The sequence below is a fragment of the Syngnathoides biaculeatus genome, chromosome 11, assembly GCF_019802595.1.
Source record: "Syngnathoides biaculeatus isolate LvHL_M chromosome 11, ASM1980259v1, whole genome shotgun sequence".
NCBI classification, from domain to species: Eukaryota; Metazoa; Chordata; class Actinopteri; order Syngnathiformes; family Syngnathidae; genus Syngnathoides; species Syngnathoides biaculeatus.
Window position 1 is genome coordinate 21,684,169 of NC_084650.1, and position 24,357 is coordinate 21,708,525.

Consider the following 24,357-nt stretch of genomic DNA (forward strand, 5'->3'; position numbering starts at 1 on the left):
TCATACAAAATGGTCCATTTTACGGGGCCTCTCGACAGACGACTGACATGCTTGGTGACCCCGCAAAATAGGCCGTTTGATGAGGATGCGTCGCAACATCACTCCTTATGGATTTTATGTTATGGGGAAAAAATGAAACGAGGCAAAAGAGAAAAAGACCCACAGAAGGACCAGTAATATTAAATCCATGGCCAACATTCTTCCACATTTGTGCACAATTGAGTCAGTTTCTCCATTAATAGTCATGCTCCATTCCCAAGATAATTATATATTCAAGCCGGAAAAATCTGCAGTCCAGATTTCTTTTTCAATTTACACAGGTTGCAAAATGCAAAGAATAAAATAAAATAAACTGACAGCCCTGTAATGCATCTTGCTCTTACATTACTGAATAAAGCATTATGTATCTTTCCTTTGCTGAATTACATTGTGGAATGTACATTACATTGATTTATTATAGATTTTTAAAATGGATGTTTATTTAAAACAGTTCATTTTGAACTCCATTCAGTCTGTCCATCCTGTCATAGTGATGCTGTATTGTTTTCATATTTTTTCAAGCGCTAAGGGGGAGACAATGACACGGGCAGGGCATCTCCTGTCACATCAGTCGGCTAAAACATACCACCTCTGCAAGGGTGAAAGGTCACTCAATCAACCACAGAGCACTTTGAGGGGAGATAAACACATCTGACACCAGACACCAGAAGACGAACGCTCCGCTCAGCCACCCATGGCTGATAACTGTCAGATGATGGGTGTAATAAAAACAGAGCATAATAACACCCCCCACACCCACACACAACACACAAAGACGCGCACACACTGCTCCCATCTATCTTGTGAAGGATAAGAAGTTACATTAATGAGAGGCCTAATAAAGGAAGTCAATATCTTATTCAAGGAGCATCTCACACATGAAGCCGTTGTAGAAACTCTCAGGTGATAGGCGGCCGAGGGAGGGAGCCTTCCGACACAGCGTGACTCACACAATGCAATCAATCTCCCTGTGCGCACTCGACTGGGACCGAAGGGACAGGGACACAACACCAGCGTGGTTCTGCATGAATGTCTCCATCATTGACTGGGTGGGTGAGTTTGGGTGTCTTTTCATGGAAATGATTCAGAACACCTCCGTGTAAGAGCAAAAAAATAAAAATAAATCAATAAAATAAGACCATGCTTCTGTTGTCCATTTTTTTTCAAAGAGTTTGATGATTAAGGCCTTTGCAAATCTCTCGAGATGCTGCATGCCCCCTAGAGTTTTGCGCTCCAGGGAGGTGTGCTTGCTATTCCCCCGTATAAACTGCTTTAGCTCCTCAGGCTCAAGGGAGATTTGCAGCTTATGCAAGAGCAATGAAGCAGTGTTTATGACACTACAGTATCTGATCTGTGTGCGCGTGTGTGTGTGTGTGTGCGAGATGTATGTGTCGCAAAACAAGATGGACGAAAAAAAAGAAGGGAGATCAAAAGACGTGGTACATAAACAGTAAGGTGGAAAACATAAACATGTCTAAAAGCTCAGAAAAAGCAGCAATTACGGCCAAGCTTTTGTAGTTTGTGGTAAGATGGGCATCTCTTTAACTGGGCTAATGGGCAATTAATAATAAGAAGAATGTCTTAATACTTGAGGTGTCAACAGTATATACTGGTAGTGCAAAAGTGGTGGGTAAGGGTGGGGGGGATGTATTATTGCTTGTGAGAGGAGATAATGGGGGAGACTGCAGCGCGCAGAGAAAACAAATGTCGGCCTAGCAGTGGGAAATAGGGATTGCTGGATGAAATCTCGATTTCTCCCGTTTCCTCTAAGTAATAAAACAATGGTGCTGCATCGCCTCATTAGACAGGTAATCTAGGGTGCAAGAACACTCGCCTCAGCGCCGGGTGTTTCTCTCTGTTCTTCTCTAACCCGCCCCCGCTAGGCTGTTGTCTCTCCTCCTTACTGATTCCCTGTTGTGTGCAGCCCAACCCGGCCACCTGCTAAATAAATACTTACCTGGACAGCGGGTCAGAACCCCAGCCGAGACCATCTCCCATCACAGGGGGCGAAAATCCAAACGTACCAATTATGTCTTTAACAATAATCCTTTGGCAATTGCCCGGTAAGTGCAGGGTGGAAATGTATCATACAGATTCAATTGTCTGACAGAAGAAGTGATAGAGGTGAACATGTGGAGAAGGAAAACGTGATACAAGAAAGAATTTTTAGCCATCTGTTAGTATCACTTATCAAAAATAATAATATACCGTACACTCTTGTGCTAAAATCCTGGACCCTTTGTTGTTTATTTGATTTCTCAATTTTTTAAAAGATCAGTGACCGACCGGCCCTTGCACTATACATGTGCTAAGACTCAAAAAGTTATCGGAAAATAAAGACAAAATTGCAACCAAAAAGAACTGATAACATTTGTCATGACCCATTCAAACATCAATATGTCTAAGTACTGTATAATACAAATACCACACTATCACATATTCCATTTCAGCCTCAGTTTCACTACAATACAAACATTTGGAATTATTAGATGAAACATTCCTCAGAATTCTTTTAAATAAAAAAAAAAAAAATACAAAGCCATGAAAGCCACAATTCCTTTGCTCAGACAATAATCCTTTTTAAGTTCCTGGACATATGCTCGTTCCATTTATGCAGATTCTCCCATCCAGACTTCAGCTACAGCTAACACGCATGAGTTATGAACGAAGGCACTCATACCAAAAAGGCTTAATTCGCTACCATTCAGTGCTGTCTGAAATTCAATAAACATGGCGTCTTCTTGAACCTGTGAATTTTTAATTTTATACAAAAATGTAAAGCACACTGAAATTTTAAGAAAAAGGTTTTCTTTTCGGTATGAAATAAATCCAATAAAAGTAATTTAATCAGAACACAATATTTATGACTGAATGCATGTTTTGGATTGAAATTACTTAGCTTCACTTGTCACAAATCAATATGCCTTACACACATTAGATGGACTCAAACTGATTAAAAACATATTAATATTTTGCTACTGTACGAAGTATAATTAGATTCAAATAGAGCAATATGTACATATTTTTTGCCAGATGAGGAAGCCAAATTTAAAGTAGGAAGTTTTGGTACAACGTGTCAAAAGGCACCATGCGATATTGTTTGGACAGCGAGAACTGAAGGATACCACTTGCAAAAAAAGGTTGCTCAAGATATTGTTGCTGTGGGGAGGAGCACACATACTCCCACCTGCAAACCAGCACCTATCCTTGATTTAGCAGCACGAGAACAAGTGGCATCTACTCTTCCTAAAATGAATGTTCTTGATGAGGAACCCATTACGGTCAAAATTGGTGAAAAAAATACTTCAAATAATAGTTTTCCTTTTGTACAGTTTCCCTTTCAAACAACAGCAGGGCAGAATACGATGTATAGATTTCTGGAAGTTTCCTTCATCCATCCATCAGCACTTATCCTCATAAGGTTTCCAGGTTCTGCTAAGATGCGCCAATTCCCGGACATATACGGTATACGGTGTTCTGGTATTCTTGGTCTTAATCTTCAATGAGGGCTTCTTTTGTGGAATTTGCATGCTCATCCCATCCGTGCAAGTGTTTTCATGGATACTGTGACTTCCTCCCGCATTCCCTAAAAAAAATCCATGTTAGGTTAAAGACTCAATTAACCATGGTTCTTAATGGGACCGTTAATGGCTGTTTGTTTTTAAGTGCCCTTCGATTTGCTGGGAACATGTCCACGGTCTACCCCCACTTTTCACCAAAATTAGCTCGGATAGGCTCCATCTCATCTGCAAATATAATCAAGGTAAAGCGGTATAAAACATGGAAGGAGGGATGGATGAATGTATGGATGTATATATAATTCCTGGCCTACAGAGCACACCTGGTTATAAGCCTCACCCAGTACATTTGTAAAGGAAATATCATTTTGTACAAACATACGCCCCAGCTGTGTAAAAGCCGCAAGTGCCCACATTGAAACCCACATTGAAATACCAGATATTTACAAAGAAAGATGGCACACAGATTTAACGTTATCGCCGCTGCGCTAATGCTAACGCTAACGCTAGCACCGCACTAACAGGACCGGTTAAAAAAAACATACCAGTAAAAATCACCGAGACACGGCATTAACACGCTAGCGCAGCGCTAATAGGGCTGAACTGGTAGAAGTCACTTCCTCGGCACATATATTCCACCGGTCTCGCTCTTACCTTTCCCGCTCGAGTAACCCCTTGTGGCCGTTGGAAAAAATGCACAAATTAGCCGCATCACCGCATAAACCACAGGGTTGAAAGCATGTGAAAATATATAGGCTTATAGGCTAGAAATTACAGTACTGTCCATTGTGTCCAAACCCCCCCCCAAAAAAAAAAAAAATATATATATATATGAATAGTATATAACACGAGTGTAGATAGCACAACACAACAGAATATTAAACTTCAGAAGCCATGCAAATGTATTCCAATAGGAGGATGACATCACAATGATCTACTAAATATCTTCTGGTAAATACAACAATTTGTACCATTGTCATTCGGTAAAAGTCAGACATTCTGCAATCATAAGCCTGCGCTGAGAAAACCTACACCCCCACTCTGATCAAAATTTCGACGTTGTTCTTGAAATGAGCTTGAATCCATTAATAAATATGCATATTGTCAAATGTATTTGGCATTCAGCATTTTTTTCACAAATTTCAATGTGGTTGTGCTCACGGGCCGGGCCGATTACTTGTCACTGGAGTCTAATTCACTCAGCGAAATTATATTGCATGCGTGTAACAGCAAATTTTTGTGTGTGGGTTGTGTATTCCACTGCTCTGACAATCCTCAACTGTTTCAGGTCTGGCGACACGGCGTGGCTCTGATCCGTTGCCACAGGAGGAGGCATCTTGTGACTCAGAACGTCAGTGTGCGGCGAAAGCAGCTGCAGTGTGTCACACTGTCTAATATACTTGTAGAATTTGATCTTTATTAGACTGCGAAAAGGCTCCAGAGATGTGCAGTCAATGACAAAGGAACGACTTCACTGCTGTTTTTGCCACCAAAAACATGACAGCTGCCATTATGGAGCGCTCACTCTGCATCCCCGAGCACATTGTTTTCTAATTGCCCGCCCAATACATCACAAGCTCAGACCTCAACATCCCAGCTGTCAGAACCTCCAGAGATGACACATTTCTTTTAAATACTGGCAAAGATGTTTGAATACAAAGAAGCACCATAAGCATTGAGAGGGGACATGAAAAGGAACAAGGACGATCTGAACACGAACATGTCCAAAGTTGAAATGAGCGTTAATATAAAATCCAGAAGATGAAGAAAAATCCACGGAAATCCAAGGAAATAATAGACAAGTTCCTGGCTTACTGGTCCATATTTGTATCTCTTTCTGTGTGTATACAGGCTTCCGCGAAGGTATCAGCGATGAGGTTAACATCAAAGAGAAATAATCATGATACCGATAAAGATTTTTAAAAAATATAGGGTGAACTCATAGAGTACTCGTGAATGGCAACCCATGTATTATTCTCATACATTATACTGTCAACCACAGTTACTTGGCAATCAACATAAAATAGTATCTGTACAGTTAGTAGCGTTTGGTAGAAAAATGATGGGACGACTTTTTTCATTACATTTGTATTATTTGTTTTGGGAGTTTTTAACAGACCATTAAGTGATCGATGATTGTGTGGAAATGATGGGTTGGCTAATAATTGTGAAGGAGAATGAGGCAGACATTTGTAGTCACAACAGAGGTGTTCAGAACATTCCCCGTTTGTTAAAGCCCCCAACAAAAAACAAACAAACAATAAATTAGTATTATTTTTATTATTAAACCCCACCACTTGTTATGCCAGAAGCAAAGGTTACACAATTCTCCATTTTTCTTTCTTGTCTCAAAAAAGAAACGAAATGACAGGTGCAGAAGGCTCACAATTTCTTTCCTCCTCTCTATTGCCCCATGTGCGCATTCCTCAGCCTTTCTTGCGGAGAGCAACACGAGTGGACACAGCACACAGAAACAATCTGCGTCCTCCGCCTGCTCCGCGCTCCATCACTCTGCTGCTCGGGGAGCGCTTTTGGCCGATCTACATTGATTGCTATGGGCCGTTCACCGTCCCCGATGTTGGCTACTCATTCATCAAACCGGCACCTGCCAAAATCTCCCTCCTGAGAGAATGCTCACCAGCTTCTTATGTTATTATTTCTCATTCAATTCTTTGTTTCCCGCTCAACAAATGACTATCGTGTAGGAACGCTGACCTGCTATTCTTTTCCAATATCGCATCCAAGTAATCCCTCTGATCATGAAAGGGCTGCGGATGTCAGTCACCCAAGTCGGACCTTGCTACGTAACAGACAACCTACACATTAAAGTACGTTACCCCAAAGCTCTCTCACAGCACCCTCCAAACCGGAAAATAAAGGCAGCCTAACCTTCTTCGCAACACTTGCAGAGCATCCAAAACATGTGGAGAATTAAAAAAAAAAACACGTAAATAAACGGTTAAGGGAGCTGATCATTTCTTTTTCACTTTCCCCCGCAGGAGAATTATTCATTACCGTTGTTCACACAGCTTGTTTTCCAGAGGTTATCATTCAATATTTAAAGTCATAATTCCATTGGGTGTTTACTTTGGATGTGTTCAGCTGAATAATACATGAAACACATCTGGCCATTCTCTTGGTAGCTATTGTTTTTGTGTACAGGTGCATGACTGAATCCTTTACACACATACTTGTACAGATTTTAATTCAGAACTCAGTGTGAATTTACATGATAAAGAAGAAATTGGTTAATTGCTTGTTGACCCGTACTGGAAAACACCTGTATTTTCTGTTAATTAAATACAGACAGAAATGTTTTCCTATCAGTCAAATAAAAATGATAATGTTGAACCAAATGCTTTTTTTGTTTGTGTGCTCGACAAAATAACCTGATGTAGTGTCAGACTGAAAAAATGCACACAAGCAAAGCGGTACTAATTCCCCTTTCTCAACATTGCATTCAATTTACTCTTTTATTGATATACAGTATTGCTTATTGATACGCTGCAATGGTTCAGTCATACCAAACAAAAATAATGATAGCAATTGCTTAACTGTCAATGTGTTCACCTTGGAAGCCCAAAGCCCTTGTCAAATTTAACGTGCATTGAGCATGTTAACAGAACATTTTAAATATTCATCCAGCCATCCATTTTCTGTACCGCTTATCCTCACTCGGGTCGCAGGTGTTCTGGAGACAATCCCAGCCATCTTCGAGCAAAAAGCGGGTTACTCCCTGAACTGGTGGCCAGCCAATCACAGGGCACATTTAAACAAACAACCATTTGTGCTCAAATTCAAACCTATGGGCAATTCAGTCTTCAGCTAGCCCACTCTGAATGTTTCGGGGATTCTGTTTAATCGATTTCAAGATTGAACAGGTCTGGAGGTTTTCAGACTTTGCCGTGGTCAGTGAAAATGAACTATAAAAATGTGAGCCCAAGTGTCAGACACTTGGGAGCCCCAAAATACGGTCAGGGCCGTTTGACATTGTCAAGTTTTTATTCTGTTCCACGCACCTGGTCAGGTGGGATGGCTTAACTCGGGTGTAATTGATCTGTATGCTTTCTCACTACCGCAAAGCCTGTCACGCTGTGCCATTTAGTCTAAAGGAAACCTGGCACTACGGAACAAAAAATAAACTGTTGTAAAAAAAAAAAAATATATATATATATATATATATATAGATAGATAGAGAGAGAGAGAGAGAGAGAGGAGAGAGAGAGAGAGAGAGAGAGAGAGAGAGAGAGATAAATAAATAAATACGATGCTAGAATGAGATGGTTTTCAAAAATGTTCATCGGGCAGCAACTCTTGATCAACAGTCCTAGATGCTGACTCAGCAGTTCTCCTTCTATGAACATGTTTTGCCATCAATGCTAGTGATTTCCCATTTCTTTTGTGCTTGTTTGACTTGTACAGCATAAATTTTTAATGGCGATGTGTTAAGAGGTATTATTTCCTGCTATCTTGTGTAGAGGGAGCCTTTCTTGCCCCAATACTCGATCGGTGTCTTCCAGGAGGGCAGATCCGACCCCTCCCACTTATTCTGTATTGATTGGCTGGGCAGGTCTCATTGATCATGGCTGCCTCGTAAGACCCCTTTCAAGCACCCTTTGAGCTAACCTCAGAGACCCAATTAAACTCTTTTCCCTGCATCACAGCATGACCACTAATTAGTCTTAACAAAAGGTTTATTTCCACCATGACTGAAGCGGACACAAAATCAAAGTCACATTAGTAACCCTGAAGCGAGATGCACAATTTAAATAGCACCGTTATGGCTTGGCACCTGGTGCAATGCGCTGTCATTTAAGAGCAGGACTTATTACCTAAAATAGCTAAAGACTGGAGTAAATCCCTCAACCCCCACTTACTCACACACACTTGCACGCACACGCACACTGATATCAAAGTGAAAAGTCAATCATGAAAGCATGAGCCTGCAGAGGATTTGAAGCTTGCGACTCAGTTCGTCCTTATTATAAACCGAGTCAATAGCAGATTATGGTAATGTGATATCTAACTGAGGGGAACAGTGACTAATATTCGCCGTGTACATACAGCAACCCTGGCAGTTATTTTGAACCACTGAAGTTGCATCTATGTCATAAGCCTTTCCAGTACGCTGAAATGTGTATACAAACTGAGAAACTACTTGGTGTCACTTCATGACTTGATGGAAGAAGACAGTGAAATCTAAATCAGCCCCAATCCGATGCGTCATCTCACAGCCGGGCAGCGTTGGCATCTTTATTTTGCAGATGAATATAAGGACAGATTTTATATTCCCACCTAAGGACAATTTAGATCCTCATTGAACGAAACATGCATGTGAGAGGAAGCGGAAGTACCAAGAGAGAAGCAACGCAAGCACGGGAAGACCAAGTCAGGTTTCAGACACTCAACCAAAGAACTGTGAGGCGCATGTGCAAATCACTCAACCATCATGCCCCAGATTTTTTTTTAACATGTCAAGCAAGGATAAATCAAAATCTGGGGGATTTTTTTTTCCCCACTTTGTTTCAGCCCTATTTCATGCCACAGTGGGCAAAACTGGAACAGCGTGAGACTAAACGGTAGATAGGATGGGCAAAAGTGACAGGTTGTGATTGCTCTGAATGCCTGGCAAGATTTTTAAAGGCTTCAAAAATTTACCACGGAATTAACGGTGCGGGACGAGAAACCGGCCATAGTAAAGCTGCGGGGCACGCAACAAAACCTGACAGTACTGTAATACGTTCCACAGCAAGAATGGAAGCATGCACGCATCTTGCTCAGCATTTCCCACTCAGTGCTTACCACTCTTCCAAAGCTAAGGCATGTGTATAATTTACCTGTTATACCTTTCTTAGCATAAGTTTTTGTAACGCTTAATGTTTAGGGTGTGTGTGCGTAAGAGAGAGAGAGAGATGCCTTAAGAATTAACCCATTCATGGGTAGGGTGGCATTTTTTTTGCCTTATTGAGATAAAAGACTCCTAACAGGCCACAATCAAAGAAATAAGACTTCTTTTTCGTTTATGGTTAAGTTATATGATAACTTGAGGCAGCCATGTTGGGTCAGAAAGGAAAGGGAAATAATTCCGTACTAACTTTGACCTATGAGTTATCCTCTCTTGATACCAAATTACGGCTCCAGATTAAAACACTTAAATATTTTGATATATTGAAGGACATAATGCGTGAAAATCATGATGTCCCAAAAATGGGACGCTGTCCACGAATGGGCACTGTATGTTTTCACTTAATTTAGTGTGTGTATGTACGTGCAAATGTGGTGCTGACTGCCAGTGCATGTGTGTATGCAGTGCTAACAGTATTGCCACATCAGTGGAACGTGGCAATTAATTCAAGAAAAAAAAAAGTGCTTAACAAAGGACAACAATGGGAGACATCCAACAATTTGTATTATATTTTCGTGGCATGCGGCTTTATGTTCCTCTCATTCTTGGCAGTTTTGCACGGATGGGGCAATCCTCCAATTGATGGACTACAACGTGTTAACGGACGACTTTTTAACCATAGTAAAGAAAAACAAAAGGTTCCCAAGTAGTGGTATTGTAAAGATAAATTCAAATGCCGTTTCTTCAGGGCAGGTGCCATTGGGTGGAGGTGTGTGTGCGCGTGTGCGTCTGTGTGTGCGTGCAATGGGAGGGATCGCCTCTCGAGGAAGTTGCTAGTCATAAGAGCCAGCTGATGAGTATCACCCTCATCCGGAGCGCTATTCATGCCCTATGCACAAGGGCTCTTTCACCCAGCGCTTTTCACGCTCATGCACCCTGAGAGCCCCCAGGCACTTTCCCAACTGTGAACTGTCACTCACTCAAGTCATCTTACACAGATGTCAGAATGGGGACCCAGATGCAAACACACACGCACAATAATCATTTCAAAACCAGGAAGAGGCTGCTTTTCACCGCTGACTCGTGACATTAACGTGTCTCTACAGCCTTCACAGAGAAATTCTCTTTCCGACAGGAAGAGATGTTGTTTTTTTATGCTTTCCGCGAGACACTTGAGACACTCCAGCTTATAGTGACGGACTCGAGCGTGACATAATAAAGAAAATGTGTTGGATTTGATGGCGGTGCACAAAGGATTGAAGCAGGGAAAATGGCTTATTCTTCCGTGCACATGGATAAAACAATGCAATAAGCAGCTTCCTTAGAACGCTCCAAAATTTGGTCTTTGGGGTATAGGATCTGCTGAATAGCATCTCGGAAGTCAATCAAAAGTTTTCATAAGGGCAGTACAGTACTACTTTTGTTCAGTTTGGGATGGTACTAGTTTTGGGGGGCATTGAAAATTGGAAATAGTGCAAATCAGTGCCATACACATCTGAAGCCATCCACTGGAATGTCAGCCACAGAAGTGGACCACAATGATAGGATGGAGCAAGGCACTGCTGTCTGTTTATTATTACGTCTGCATAACAACAGAAACAAAATAATCTATTCATCCAATCATTTTCTTTACCGCTTGGATGAGATCGCTTGAGCCTATTTCAACTGACATCAGAAAAGTGGAAAACACCCAGGCTTGTTCACTCATTAAACACAAACCCGAGTGGAACTGAACCCGTGTAGCAAATGCTGCTAACAATTTTACATGGCGTCCCACTCAGTAGGGGGCTTACATACGCTTACAAAAAAATGTTGAATAGCGTCGTTGTAAATATTGCATTTAATTGATGAAGTCACACAATTTAAAAAAATCTAATCAAATATTTTCATTATTTCATTAATTCATTTGTGTGTTTAATAACGGAAATAGCATGTAATAACTTCAGTGTTTATAAGAATATATATTTTCTTTTCTTATGTTTGAAAGGAAGTGCATTTCCATCTGTCTGTGATTCCCGGCACATTGCACGAAGGTTAAGGAAAGGTGGGATGAAGGATAAAAGAACTAGTTAGGATTTGACGTTCCGCAGAGGTGCTGTGTCACATGCTCAGAAACAAAAGTGCTGATTGGTTGTCTCACATGAATTGTTATCCTTTAAGGATCCTGATGTCTGTCACAGCACATTTGAAATTGAGTTTGTCAAACTGAATCTAAAAATTATTAAACTGAATGTGAAAATATATATACAAGAAGTTTCAATGCGGATCAAACAATCTTACTTTGACTTTCAAGTTGTTTGGCTTTAATTGCAAGTTTCAAAGGATACTATTCAGATATTTTTTTTCAAACCCATTATTGAAACCAAGCAATACAAATTGTAATTGTGTAATTCTAATTGAGTTCGACTGAAATTCAGTTTCTGGTAGCACATATTTCAGCCCATACTTTATATTGTTACTCTTTCTTACCTTATAGTACAAACATTTAGACTTGAAATTATGAGTTACTAGTAATAATCATGGATTATAATATGATAATATCACAGGTGAATTTTCACACAATTTTTGGGGGGCGCACAGGGCCATGAAGCATCTGCTTAGCTCGCCTCATGGGTGTGACGACCCTGCACGCAACTCAAGCAAATGTACTGCTACACCATGATATGGTAAACAAAATATGATTAAAAAAAAGTACCATTTAAGCAAAAAGTGTATCTGATGGAAGTTATAAGTATAAATCTGGCTAGTAGCATGGCAGCTACAATGTCCCGCGTACTCACCCTGCAGTTGAAAGACAAGGCAGCTCAGGGTTTAGTATTCCAAACCAAGACATGGCAAGCTGAACTGAACAATGTGTCCCTGTCAAAACTAGAATTGGGCCTTGCATACAAACATTTCTCAGTTTGATCTGCGAGCGTCTTTGCGGATCGTCCTACGCTTCATGACCTTCCAATTAAAATCGCCTTCCATTCTGCGAGGAGAAACATGTCATCAATGAGGGAGTGTTTTGTTTGTCATATGTGGGATTGCACACCCATGCGCTAGTTCCACCAGCTCCATATCTGTCATTGTCGTAACATGATAACAACTAAGTCGAAAAATGCTCACTTGCCCTGTAGGAAGATTGTTGGGCTCCAACTAATGATTGCTGTAATAATGGATTAATCTGTTGATTATTTTTCAATAAATACATTAATTGAAGCAATAAAAACACGTTTTAATTTCATCTCTTATTTCCCCAAATGGGAAATCATTGCAAATTAACAGTGCAAAAATGCACAAACATAAAATGATTCCGATTCACTTACTAGTCTGGTCATGTCATCAAAATAGGGAAAACGGGTAATCGCTTTCTGTAGTAAAGGCAGATATTAGTAAATGTCATAGTTTGATTAAATAGAAAGCTTTCATACAGAAATCTGTGGAAATTACTGTTGAAAGGCTAAAATTCCAATTTCAAGTGAAAAGGTGAATCAATGATTAAAATGGTTGTTGATTAATTTGATAATTAATTAGTTGTTGATTAAGGAATGTGTTGTTGCATCATCTTTCTTGTAATCCAAAAAGCTCAAACAATGTATATCACACTTTTTTCACACTGCTACATTTAATTTTTGTTGTTGAATTGTGAACGGTGACAGCGTCACAATGACATGATGTCACTGTTTATATACTTTATGTAGCTGATAAAGCTTCCCAGCTACAACGTAACTTGATTCATTGTAGTCATTGTTAGGATTAATATCAAAGCCCAGCTTGAGTTCATCAACGCAACGCATGAAAACCTATACGTTCATGTCACCTTCTGGTTTAACTTACTTGATGCATGGAAACATGCAGAATAGTTCAAATAGTGTACTCCAATTACACTGTTGAATGCGGGGGACAAAACTGGATCAAAATGCCTCAAAAACAAAGTAATCATGTCAGAAAACAAAGGACGGCTAAGTAGAGGGTTACAAAGAGGAAACTATTTAGTGGGACATTTCCTTTGTATCTGTGAGGCGTGCACTTGTTCCCTGACTGGCATTATGACACACATTATCAGCCACAGGAGAATAGCATCCCCACTGCTCTGACTAGCCTGCTATTATCTTGATGAAAATGGCACCGGAATAATTCTCTGCATCCTTTCAGCCTACAGTTTAAATCCCACAGATTGTTGTTGTTGTGTGTTTTGTTTTAAATGCATTTATTTGTTTATTTTGATGGAAGTCGGTGTAGTTCTGCATTCACGTTATATTGCGGGGTTACATTTTAAAAGGCTGGTTCATTGTGTTCCCCTTTGGTCCACTTTGCTCCGGTATGGATCAGGGGACAGTCTGTTAGAGGATTCACAAAGCGCTGAGACATAATGTGCAGCGTGCATGTCTGTTCCTCCGCAGAGGTCGGCATCCCTGGAGCGCAAAAAGCGCACAGTGTTCACGCAGCAAAAGGTTGAGAGAGAAAAAAAAAAAGTCCCCACGCAACAGTTACGAGACATACTCTCATCCAGCCTCTATACGCAAGGAGTTTTATTCTTTTTTTCTTTTTTTTTTTGCCGACAGTCCGCAAAGAAGAAGCAGAAGAAGAAGAAGAAGACAACAATGCATTAATACTTACAGGCGTATGTCATGGAAAAACTGTTTCCCATCTTGACCATATCGACCTGCGGCACCAGTTTGGGGATGTCCTGGTGGTGTGAGAGGGCGAAGCGAAACACTTCATATTCATGGGACTCGGTAGGGAACAATCCTCCTGTTGAGCACCAAACACAAATCGTTCTTAGGAATCTAATGCGGTCGGAAATAATTGGAGTCACCGCGCAAGAGAGCGACAACGCGATCGTTTTAGGGGAGACAAAAGGATCATTCTTACCTATGTTGATGTTACTTGGGAAAGTTGCGCTGGAACCCAAGCACATCCCCAGTAAACTGGTGAAGAGGAAAGTGAAGCTTCGCTGCATATTTCCTTTTGCATTGGCGAAGGGGAAAGAGCCGAAATCCGAACATGCATAGGTTTCCTCCGCGTTTTCAACTTCAAAACCCCTCCCGTGTACCAAGCAGCACTCCACCCGCTTGCTCGTTCGTTAAGGCGACATCATCTTCAGCGCCACGGACTCAAAGACGGAGACGCAGACGACGATGATGATGAAGGTGGTGGCAATGGCGAGAGGAGGTACCTTCCTCTCGCCTGCTCTCACTCGATCTGCTGGTGCTCTCTTGTCCTTGGCTGCTGATGTAGTGATGGAGAATGTCTTCAGCGTTTGGCGTGCTGCAATAAAAAAAAAAATGTGCACGCCCAGGGATATTGAAAAAAAATGTTTATTCCGATCAGAAGGAGCTCACACTGCCTTGCTGGGACTTAAAATGCTTTTATTCAATATCTCCAACTCGGACTCAGAATTGAAAAGCTATCAACAAATGGCAATCTTTGAAGGGGGGATTGTGCTATTCAAATTAAAAGCTTAAAAAAGGGTTTGGACGTGTGGAGGAGGAATCAATTGAAACGTTCCAAATATTTCAATTAGTGTCCTATGAGGCAATTTTCTCATCCCACTTACCTTTACTGACTCAACTGAAGGCACATACTTTGCATTAGAAAAGTCTCACGGCACACCTCCAGACAAAATAGTCCAACAAGTATATATATAACTTGATACTAAAAAAAAAAAAAAAAATAATAATAACAAATATGATGCACTGAGTGAGAGAACCCATGGCTGATAGTATTCTGATTCCTAAGTGGCGACAGATGATACAATGTTCAATTCTAGTGGGAGAGTAGTTAAATCTAGTGGGAAAACATTTCATTCTTTTGCTAATCCCAATAGGTTGCGGGCATAGATATATTCCCAAATACACATAATTTGGAGCAAAAAAAAAAAAAGAAAAAAAAAAGAGTACTTTTCGGGACAATTGGATAATTTCCCACAGCATACCCGGTGATGTCTCAAAGCAGACGTATAAATGCTCGGGCACAAAGTTAAAGAATCACTGCTATTGCCTTAAAGGGTTAGAACCAGTAAATCCCTCGATGTTCAGGGCGTAAAAGTTGTTGCGTGATTAGAAAGCAATTAGACACTAATAAAAAGAGTAATTCTTGCCATGGCTTGGGCGGGAGGCTAAACAAAATAAATCAAAACCCTCCAAAGTGAAAACAGATTTTATGTGCTTGGAAACATTTGAATTGCAAGTAATTACGGTTTCCATGTTTTTTTTGGGTAGAAAACATTCACCGGAGGAATTGATTTAACATTGCAAGGGTCCACTGTTTAAACTAGTGATTTTAAACACAGTAGAAGATATTAAAATTCTGACTTTTGCTCTGCACGCTCCCCTCCCCTTTTGAGCAAGCAGGACTGGTGAGCTGCTGATAAGGGAGAGGTTATGATTTAAACCATGTATTTACAGGCAGCTACAGCCAATTACCTCCAAAAGAAAAGGTACATGCCCCCCGTGCTTTTGTACACACAGAAAAATGAGCCAACATCCCATGGGATTGATTGCAAACTGCACTGCAGTGAGATATCGCGGTCCTTACGTGGAAAATAAGGTCTTCAATTCTGATTTAGACAAAATGAGCCCTGGACTAGCATGAACCTGAGACAAGCATGATTCTTCAGACAATGGTAGAACGGTTTCTTTATCCAGAATCAGTTTTCTGTCTTATTACTTGCACAATAACGATGATGTGAAAACACTTAAAATATTAAAATCACATATACTGAAGTGAATGGCTACTGTTTCCAGATGAGGAGAAAAAAAACCCACAGGCCTCCAGCATCTTAATACAGGAGCAAGAGAGTGCATATACACAATATATAAATTGCTCATAGGTGTGAATATACATGGGGATGGTTGTTTGTCCAGATGCGCCCTCGAATTGGCAGTTAAGGGTGTACCCTGCCTCTCTTGGGTCAGGCTCCAGGACAACAGCAGCCCTACTGACGATAAGCAGTATGGACAATTGATAGGTAAATGAATGGTGCTGGGATGTGTACTAAAAACAAGGGTTTAGCTTTGTTCTTTGTATTCAAGACGCTTGCATAATGCATATGTAAACATCCTGGTCTCATTTTTTTTTCCTGAATGTAGCAAGCACCATGAAACGACTTTTTTTTAAAGCCTGATTAATGCAAATAGCTCTTAGAATAGCAGTAGTAATGATGGCAAACTATTCTGTGGTAGAATCTTGGCAAGTGCTTGTTATTTCACATTAAGAATATCTTAAATAGACAGAAAGGAAAGTAGCAAACGATATCTTTGTCATTAATCATGAGATGAGTCTGTCTGAGGTTTTTAAAAGACGTTGGTATGAAGCAAATAATGAAGCTATTCCATCAGAATCCTTCCAGGGGTTCTACTCCAGTGGGGATAAGGGGAACTCATAAACATCTTGTTCCTTTTAATTTGAGCCACTACAAGAGCCCTCCTGTCACATTGTGTTTATCATTCGGGACAAAAATGTAGATTGAGAGACCAAACAGAAACAAATTAGAGGAGAACAAACTGGTGGAGGTGATGTTGTAAATAATGACACTACAGTTGTTGTGGGGCTGTCTTGGTTGTGTCAATTATTTACAGTTTTTACTACATGTGGCAGGGATCAATCTATATCCTCTGTCAATAGCGAGGGTTCACTGTACAGTATTTTAATAAACGAGGCACAGGTGGACTTTAAGGCCAAGTACTGAGCTCCGTTTGTGTGGAGGATTAAAAGGTTCTGTTTCTCCCCATGAGGAGTCAAAATCACAAAAAGCAGGAGGAAAGTCTTCAACTGCACGCAAAGGAACAAAGTCAAGAGGCGAGAAACCGGCAGAGAGTTAGGAGAACATGACTTAGAGTGGTAAATTCCAGTCTTGGTAAATTCAAAGCCTGGGTCAGGGAACAAGATCTTTGACCATGTCTTGATTAGGTGCTTGTGTGACTAAAGTTATATTGTCTCTTCGGTTGGCATTGAGGTAAGGGCCATTAAAAACTGGAGGTCTGAAGAGACTGTTGACCAAGCTGAAGCATGTTCACAGCATTGTTTGCTGTTGAGCGTGGACTCACAAAGACATGTGGAACTTGGGAGACTTGAAGACTGCATTACAACAAAGACTAGGAAAAGGAGAGACAGCAGCTGATCTAGCAATAAGTCAAGGTTGGAGGAAACCAATGCCGGGATGGTTGTGGTACAACACCAAGTAGCATGACCCTCCAACTCCTTTTATATACTGACCACCCTCTTTGCCCGTGGCTCAATGGCAAAGATCATTGCCTGCCGCAGTGGAGGAATGACGTTCAAGACCTGACTGGACCGTCTCTGGGATTAACAGCTGTGGTGTCCTTGACCGAGACACTGATACCCCGAACTGCTCCTTGGGTGTGTCGGCTGTCTCCTGCTCCGGTGTGTTCCACTAACAAGTGTGTGTGTTCACTGTGATGCATAAAATGCAAAGAACATATTACGTGTGCATGCATGCATGTTCATGACAATAAAGATGTTTTTTCTTAGAGTCTCAGGTGAAATAGATACTGTTCCAATCAACTTCACGTGAGAGGCAGGCTATACTCTGGACCACAGGGCAACATAGACAAAACAGCAAAATAAGCATTCACATTCCAATCTAGTAAAAAGCCTGCAATGAATCCAATCATGCTTGTAGAATTTCACGTGAAGCTCAAGTACCCAGAGACAGCCAATGAAAGCACAAGGCCGGAGCCCAGAGTTAAGCCACAAATTCAGAACTCTAAGGTTGATGTGTTGACTACTTACCCACTCTGCTGCCCAGCACAGACTTAACTTTGATAAGATTTGATTCTCATGACCTTAAACACACTCATCTCCTGGGGAAGGGAAGAGATTTAACATGTCCAATGTGCAAGGGAAGCAGATCTCTGGCACACATATTAAACTAATATCTGCAAACTCCAGGAGAAGGGCATTTGTGGTGGTATCATGACTAAGTGTTGCAGACACCGTGACCACTGGGATGTGTCGGCATAGGCAGTAACATCCAGTGACGCTATTCATTACCTTGCTCAAGGTTATGGAGAAGCACACAACAGTGCACGTAAACCCATCAGGTGGGCTTATGGCATCAGCCCAGCACCGGCAGCGGAAGGTCAAGCTGGGAAGGCAACTCAAATCCAGAAGCCATATTGGTGATCTCTACCCAGGCCAAATATTATTCTAATGTCAGAAACATCACAGCAGATGATCCTGCTGGATTGGATCTGGTGAAGACCAAATGTAAGCACATGGAAGGAAAAAGAAGAGATGGAGGAGTTGCTACAATCCACTTCAACTTGACTATCAAAAGTTTGATAGATCAATATTGTACAAGACCTTAAAGTAGCAAATGATCAGGACTGCATGTACTTTTCAGGGGTATTCAATGGAAATACTTGAGGGAATACAATAAATGTAGGTAGGGATTTTTCTTTGAACCCCATAAAGTACGTGTTAAAGCAACATTATAGTGAAAATTATTGTAGGTTGGTGACTGACCAGAACAATGAGATTATGTAGAAAAAATTGCAGTAAATAGTACGGAATATTATTGAAAGAATTAGTATTGGTATTTTGTTTGTGCCAGACTTTGAAAATTAAATTAATTTGAAAATTAAAAAGTATATTTTTGCAATTAACAATATGTGATGATTCTCTTTGGAACAAGTGCTGAAAATTTCCAAAATAAAATTAAGACAGTAAAATCAATATCCTGTGATTGGCTGCTGAACTGTCCACAGTATCTCATGCCTTCCATTTGAAAGTCAGCTCACTTTTTATTCTCATGACGACAAGCAGTATAGAAAATAAGAGAAATGTCACATGTTTCAAACAACTCTATGATACTGAAACCAATGATGCTTTAGCAGGCCAATTATCTATGCCATTACCTATTCATAATTATTTGCTGTGTCATTCTAATGTTGCAATCACATGAGGGAAATGCATTTCCATATGGAACCATTTAACACTTTGGGCTTATTACAGCTTTAGCCGTATACTCAATTGCTCATTGCCGAACTGACAGACATTCTGTATGTAAACCAGCCTTGGAAAAAGGTCCTAGATTAGCATAAAATCTATAAGAAGCAGTCTGCCCTGGAGTCAGTGGATGTCTGATTTCTGCTCAGCACCTTAATTGGCATGAGTTATTGACATGTGGCTTACAGTAATTAGTCATGCCTATAATTGATTCGCAAGTTCTTTTCAGTGACAGTGCCTGTCTTTTGGTAGTTTGGGGAAATAGAATGACGATATCTTGAAGTGTTTAGAAAGTTAAAAGCACACTTGTTTAAATAAGTGTAAGAAGTTGCCCATCTTTTACTGTGTGGTGCTGCAAAAGTCACCAGGAGAGGTATCCAGGAGGCATTCTCACATGACACCTCATCTTGCTCCTCTCAGTGCGGGGGATCTCAACTCTGAGCCCTTCCCAGATGACCAAGTATCTCACCCTATCACTTAGGGAGACCCCAGACCACCTGTGGAGAAAACAAAATTCGACCCCGCTTGTTTCCGATATCTTGCCAACAACTCATAACTACGGGTGAGGGTTGGAATGGGCTTATCAAAAAGAGAAGATTAAAGAATCTCGCAGAGATCCAGAAGGAGTGGAATGAGCCGGGAGTCACAGCGTCAAAAGCCACCAGAATTAAGACGCATCTGGGAGATGTGCTGCAACTGTCGAGTACCTCGGATCAAGCCACTTCTGAGCCTGAACCAAGGTAGGAAGCATCTCAACTGGGTCAACAAGAAGAAGGACTGGACTTTTGGCCCGTGGTCCAAGATCCTCTTTTTGGATGAAAGTAAAGTTTGCCTTTCATTCGGGAATCAAGGTCCAAGAATTTGGAGGAAGACAAATGAAGAACAGAACCCAAGCTGCTTGAGGTCCAGTGTGAAATATCCAGTCAGTCATGATTTGGGGTGCAATATCCAGTGTAGGTGTGGTTAAAGTCTGCTTTCTCAGATTCAAGTTCACCACCACAGTGTAATTTTTTTTAAGTACTAATTTGGTGAATTTTATGAGCTGGAGTCTCAAATAATGTAAAAATAAACAAAACCACACTTGAAATTATTTACATTTTGGGTCATGTCATGCCATGTCATTATCCAAGCCGCTTATCATCACAAGAGTTCCGGGAAAGCTGGAGCCTATCCCAGCTCGCTTTGGGCGAAAGGTAGACTACACCCTGAACTGGTCGCCAGTCACAGGGCACAACATTCTGGGTCCTGAATCAATAATCTATAAATGTTTAACTTTTGGAATGGTATTTTGGAAATAAATAAACTTTTCCATACTATTAAAACCTTTTGGAAAGGGTCTATATCCCCCAATTCAACGTCCCCTGCCTTCCCTGTGTGTGGTCAAAATTGCAGACCCTCACAATCTGCTAGGTCAGACTGGTATCTTAAGGTACATACCACAAGGTGATGATCCGTTGACAAATCTACCCCTTTTGTTACCTGAGCATCCATGACACAGGGCCGCAAGTTCGATGACATGCCCACAAGATTGACCACTGAACTGCAGCCTAGGGTGTCCAGTGCCAAGTGCACACCTGGTGCCAAGTGCAGAAATGGGCATATTCACGCACACCAGCTTGGGCTCTTTCTCTGTTAGAGAGGTGACATTCCATGTCCCTAGATCTAGATTCTGCACTAGGGGGATTGCACCACCTTGGCTCCCACGTAGCTCTCTTATCACTAACCCCCCTCTGGCTTTTCTACAGGTGGTAGAATACTGCGGGGCTCACATTGCGGCTGTGTCCTATGGATACAGGTCACCATCAAGCCCTCGTCATCATATCCACCTCCAGGCCTGGCTCCAGAGGGGCCCCCCGTCTCAGGGAGAAGTCCTCCTTTGAATTTCTGTTCAGCTAGACTAAATGACTCAAGACAATGCACATTATATGTACAGGACTATTCAGACTCCAGGTCACAGAGAATTTAAAAAAAAATCAGGTCTTTATGTGCTGACTCCAGAGTAACACTGCAATCAATATGGTAGAGAAACTAGTAGCAATCCTTTGGAGTGTATTGAAAGAGATAGGGTTGTACAAGTACAGCAGGTGGGTTGAGTCATTGGGTATTCCTTGGGGGAGTTTGAGCATGCTCACTTCAGACATACAACTACTTTCAAGGCTTTCCAAGATATGCAATGGAGTAAAGCAATTTATGCAAATCGTTCACAAATGGTGATCCTCAATGTTTGCGACTTTCAGTGTTATATTTCCACAGAGACAAAGAGCACAGTCAGTCGCTTGATGCCAGTTATCAAGCCAACAGTACAGTGTACAGTATATAGGACCATAAAGTGGGAAACATTCAGTGGTGAGGGAATAAACATGTTTTTGTCCTCACTGTCCTTTTAGGGCTATTCAGGTCTTCTCTTTCATGTGCTTCCTGCATAATTGCCTTCCCCGTCCACGAGCCGCAGGGGAAGTGGAGCTCTTACAATGTTACAGTGGTAATACTGATTGATGGAGTCGATACTTGTGCAGTTCCAGACCATTGAGCATCGCCTCACACAGACATGTCAAATTACAGGGAACAAATTATAACGGCCGGCATCATGATTAATCCCCGACGGGAAAATAGACATTTTCTGAATACCTATGAACCTGTAGAGAACATCAGGCAATACAATACAACCAGACCGAGCCTTTTGCATCAATTGCTTCACAACATAAGCAAACTGAGGGACTGACTCAGAGGGAACTTGTGGTACCTTGTCGCATTGTGTCAGAGATGTGAATTTTAAATTGTACCGCGATCATTTAGACTACTTAATAGCGAAGTGTGAGAACTTTTGTCATTCCAGCAAGGACATTGTTTTACAGTCGGCTGCATTACTCTAGTATGTACTGCACTGCCTCAATTTAGAGTCAGGTAATTGGTTGGTGTTAACAACAACACAATTATAAATAAATAAATACAGTAATGATCCCTATTCACCTGTTATAGATGACATAAAATAAATGGAACCTAGCATGAAATCATTAACTGATTCTTGGATTCATTAAAAATAAAAATATGTAAACATTGGTGGTCAACCATATAAGTTATAAGTTGTTTACGACATAATATTTTATGTAAGGCATGGACAAATTTGGTTTTATTTTCAAGAAATTCAACACTTTATACATGATCGATGTTTTGCTTAAGTAAATGACTTTATAGATGTTTTGCTTAAAGGTCAAGTGTCGTCAAACGGATGATTTTTGGTATATTAATGAAAAACCCACACCCAATACGGTCCCTTGTGTTTTTTTACCACAAAACATGATTTTGACGTATACAGCTTTTTGTAACTCCTGCCATGAAAATCCTCTCGAGGGATTTGTTTTCGAGAAGAAGCAGGAAGTGACGTACAGGACAGAGGCGCCCCCTAGTAGATTCGTTTGTTTTTCCATTAGTTTTACCTCCAGGAAGGTAGCTCGTTGTTTCTTCGTGTTGGCCAAAATACGGGCTCATTGCATTGCTGGAGATTGCTTGAACACTCGAGAGAATGGAATTACCCTCATAAGTTTGAAAGAGACCCTGTTTGTTGTGAAAAATGGATTGCACGGGTGCAGAGGACGAGAGCTTCATGGGTTCCAAATAACAGCTAGGTGTGTATACAGCTACTAAAAAAAAAATAGTTTGGGGCGGACCACGTAATCAGTCTCTCTTATAATGTAACAAAAGATCCGCGTATGAAATGTGTCGATGTGCGCGTCGCCCAGCTAACAATGTCTCACTCAGCCTCGTCTCGAAAGTGCTCTTCGCGTACAGTGGCGACTTTGAACATACCCCTAAAAGCAACATAGCTCGGCCCCACCCCCTCCTTATATACCAGGGCTGGCCGAAACTCAGCCACACCGGCTAAGGCGCCTCGTTCGGCGGTCACATCTTCCGCGAAGGCTGCGCGTCGGGCTTTGCGACGGGGGTGGCTCTGAAGAATCCAGCCGAGAATGCTTTACTCAGTCGAGTGCGAGCATGAAGCGCGCGGGCTTGACTGTGAACACAAAGCATCACCGCTCGGCTCTGTCATAAGCCACACCGGCCGGCTGCGATGGCTCATCTCCGCCGCGGAGATGCACCGGACGAGATGCGGTTTGGCCGTGATGGCCAATCATCTGAATATGGCTCGAAACAATAGTGTAATATTGCCCCGGTAACTTCACTCGGTTGTGTGGTGTATTCCTTTTTGAAAAGAGCTACTGTGTTAGAAGGGGCGTTGGAAAAATCCGAATATCTCTGTTGTTCGGCTTCCATAAAAGCAGACAACGGTGGAAGTGCGATGTCGTCAAAGACGGAGGACACGACTAATATGGCAACCACTTGGATGTCGAGGGACACTCAATTGCGCAACTTTGTGCTTGGATGACGCGCTCTCCGGTCACTTTTTTTATTTTGAAGTGAATACTGTTATGTGTATTTTTCATTATAATATCTATTTTAGAATGTTTATAGGGATGTCACCCCCACTTTAAGTAAATGACAAATTAGAACTGCTATTGCATATTACAATTACGAACCCGGTGTGAATGCTTAATGGCGCTTAATGCATTATATTAATTTCTAGATACTAAACTCTGACCGATTAACATGATGACATCAAATCAATGTGATTGGATGCCTCGTTAGTGCTTAGAGGCGATGCTGTCATATCTGATTCTCTAAGTAAATGCCCATCTAATTCCGTGTATAAAAATAAGTGTTTTGTCTTAAACCATTCCCCCAAAACATATTTAGACCTTTTATCAAGTTAAGTGACTAGGAATGTTTATGTAGAGCTGCCAAAAACATCACAGTTTTCATAATGCAGAATTATATTTGTTACTGCTCAAAAGCCCTTTCGATTGTGTAAGTTGATTGTTGTGTTTTACTGCCTCTTTATGTAGTTTTTTAGTACAACACCTGTCCGAAAATGATGCCGCAAAGAGGCATCACAGTTATAATCAATACATAAATACAGCAGTTCTGTTGGGAAAACGAGGC

General features: G+C 41.2%; 1 protein-coding gene across 5 annotated transcripts in view; it reads right to left on the reverse strand.

Moving 5' to 3' along the window:
- gria1a (glutamate receptor, ionotropic, AMPA 1a) overlaps positions 1 to 14,348 on the reverse strand; it is a 71,214-nt gene extending 56,866 nt beyond the window's left edge. For all 5 annotated transcript variants that reach the window (XM_061834889.1, XM_061834887.1, XM_061834886.1 and 2 more), the window contains exons 1-2: positions 14,260 to 14,348; positions 14,005 to 14,139 (exon numbers count right to left, since the gene is read on the reverse strand). In XM_061834889.1, the coding sequence (XP_061690873.1) occupies positions 14,005 to 14,139; positions 14,260 to 14,347 (223 nt within the window). In that variant the 5' untranslated portion in view covers position 14,348. The remainder of the gene's footprint in view (positions 1 to 14,004; positions 14,140 to 14,259) is intronic.
- Positions 14,349 to 24,357: the final 10,009 nt, after the last annotated feature.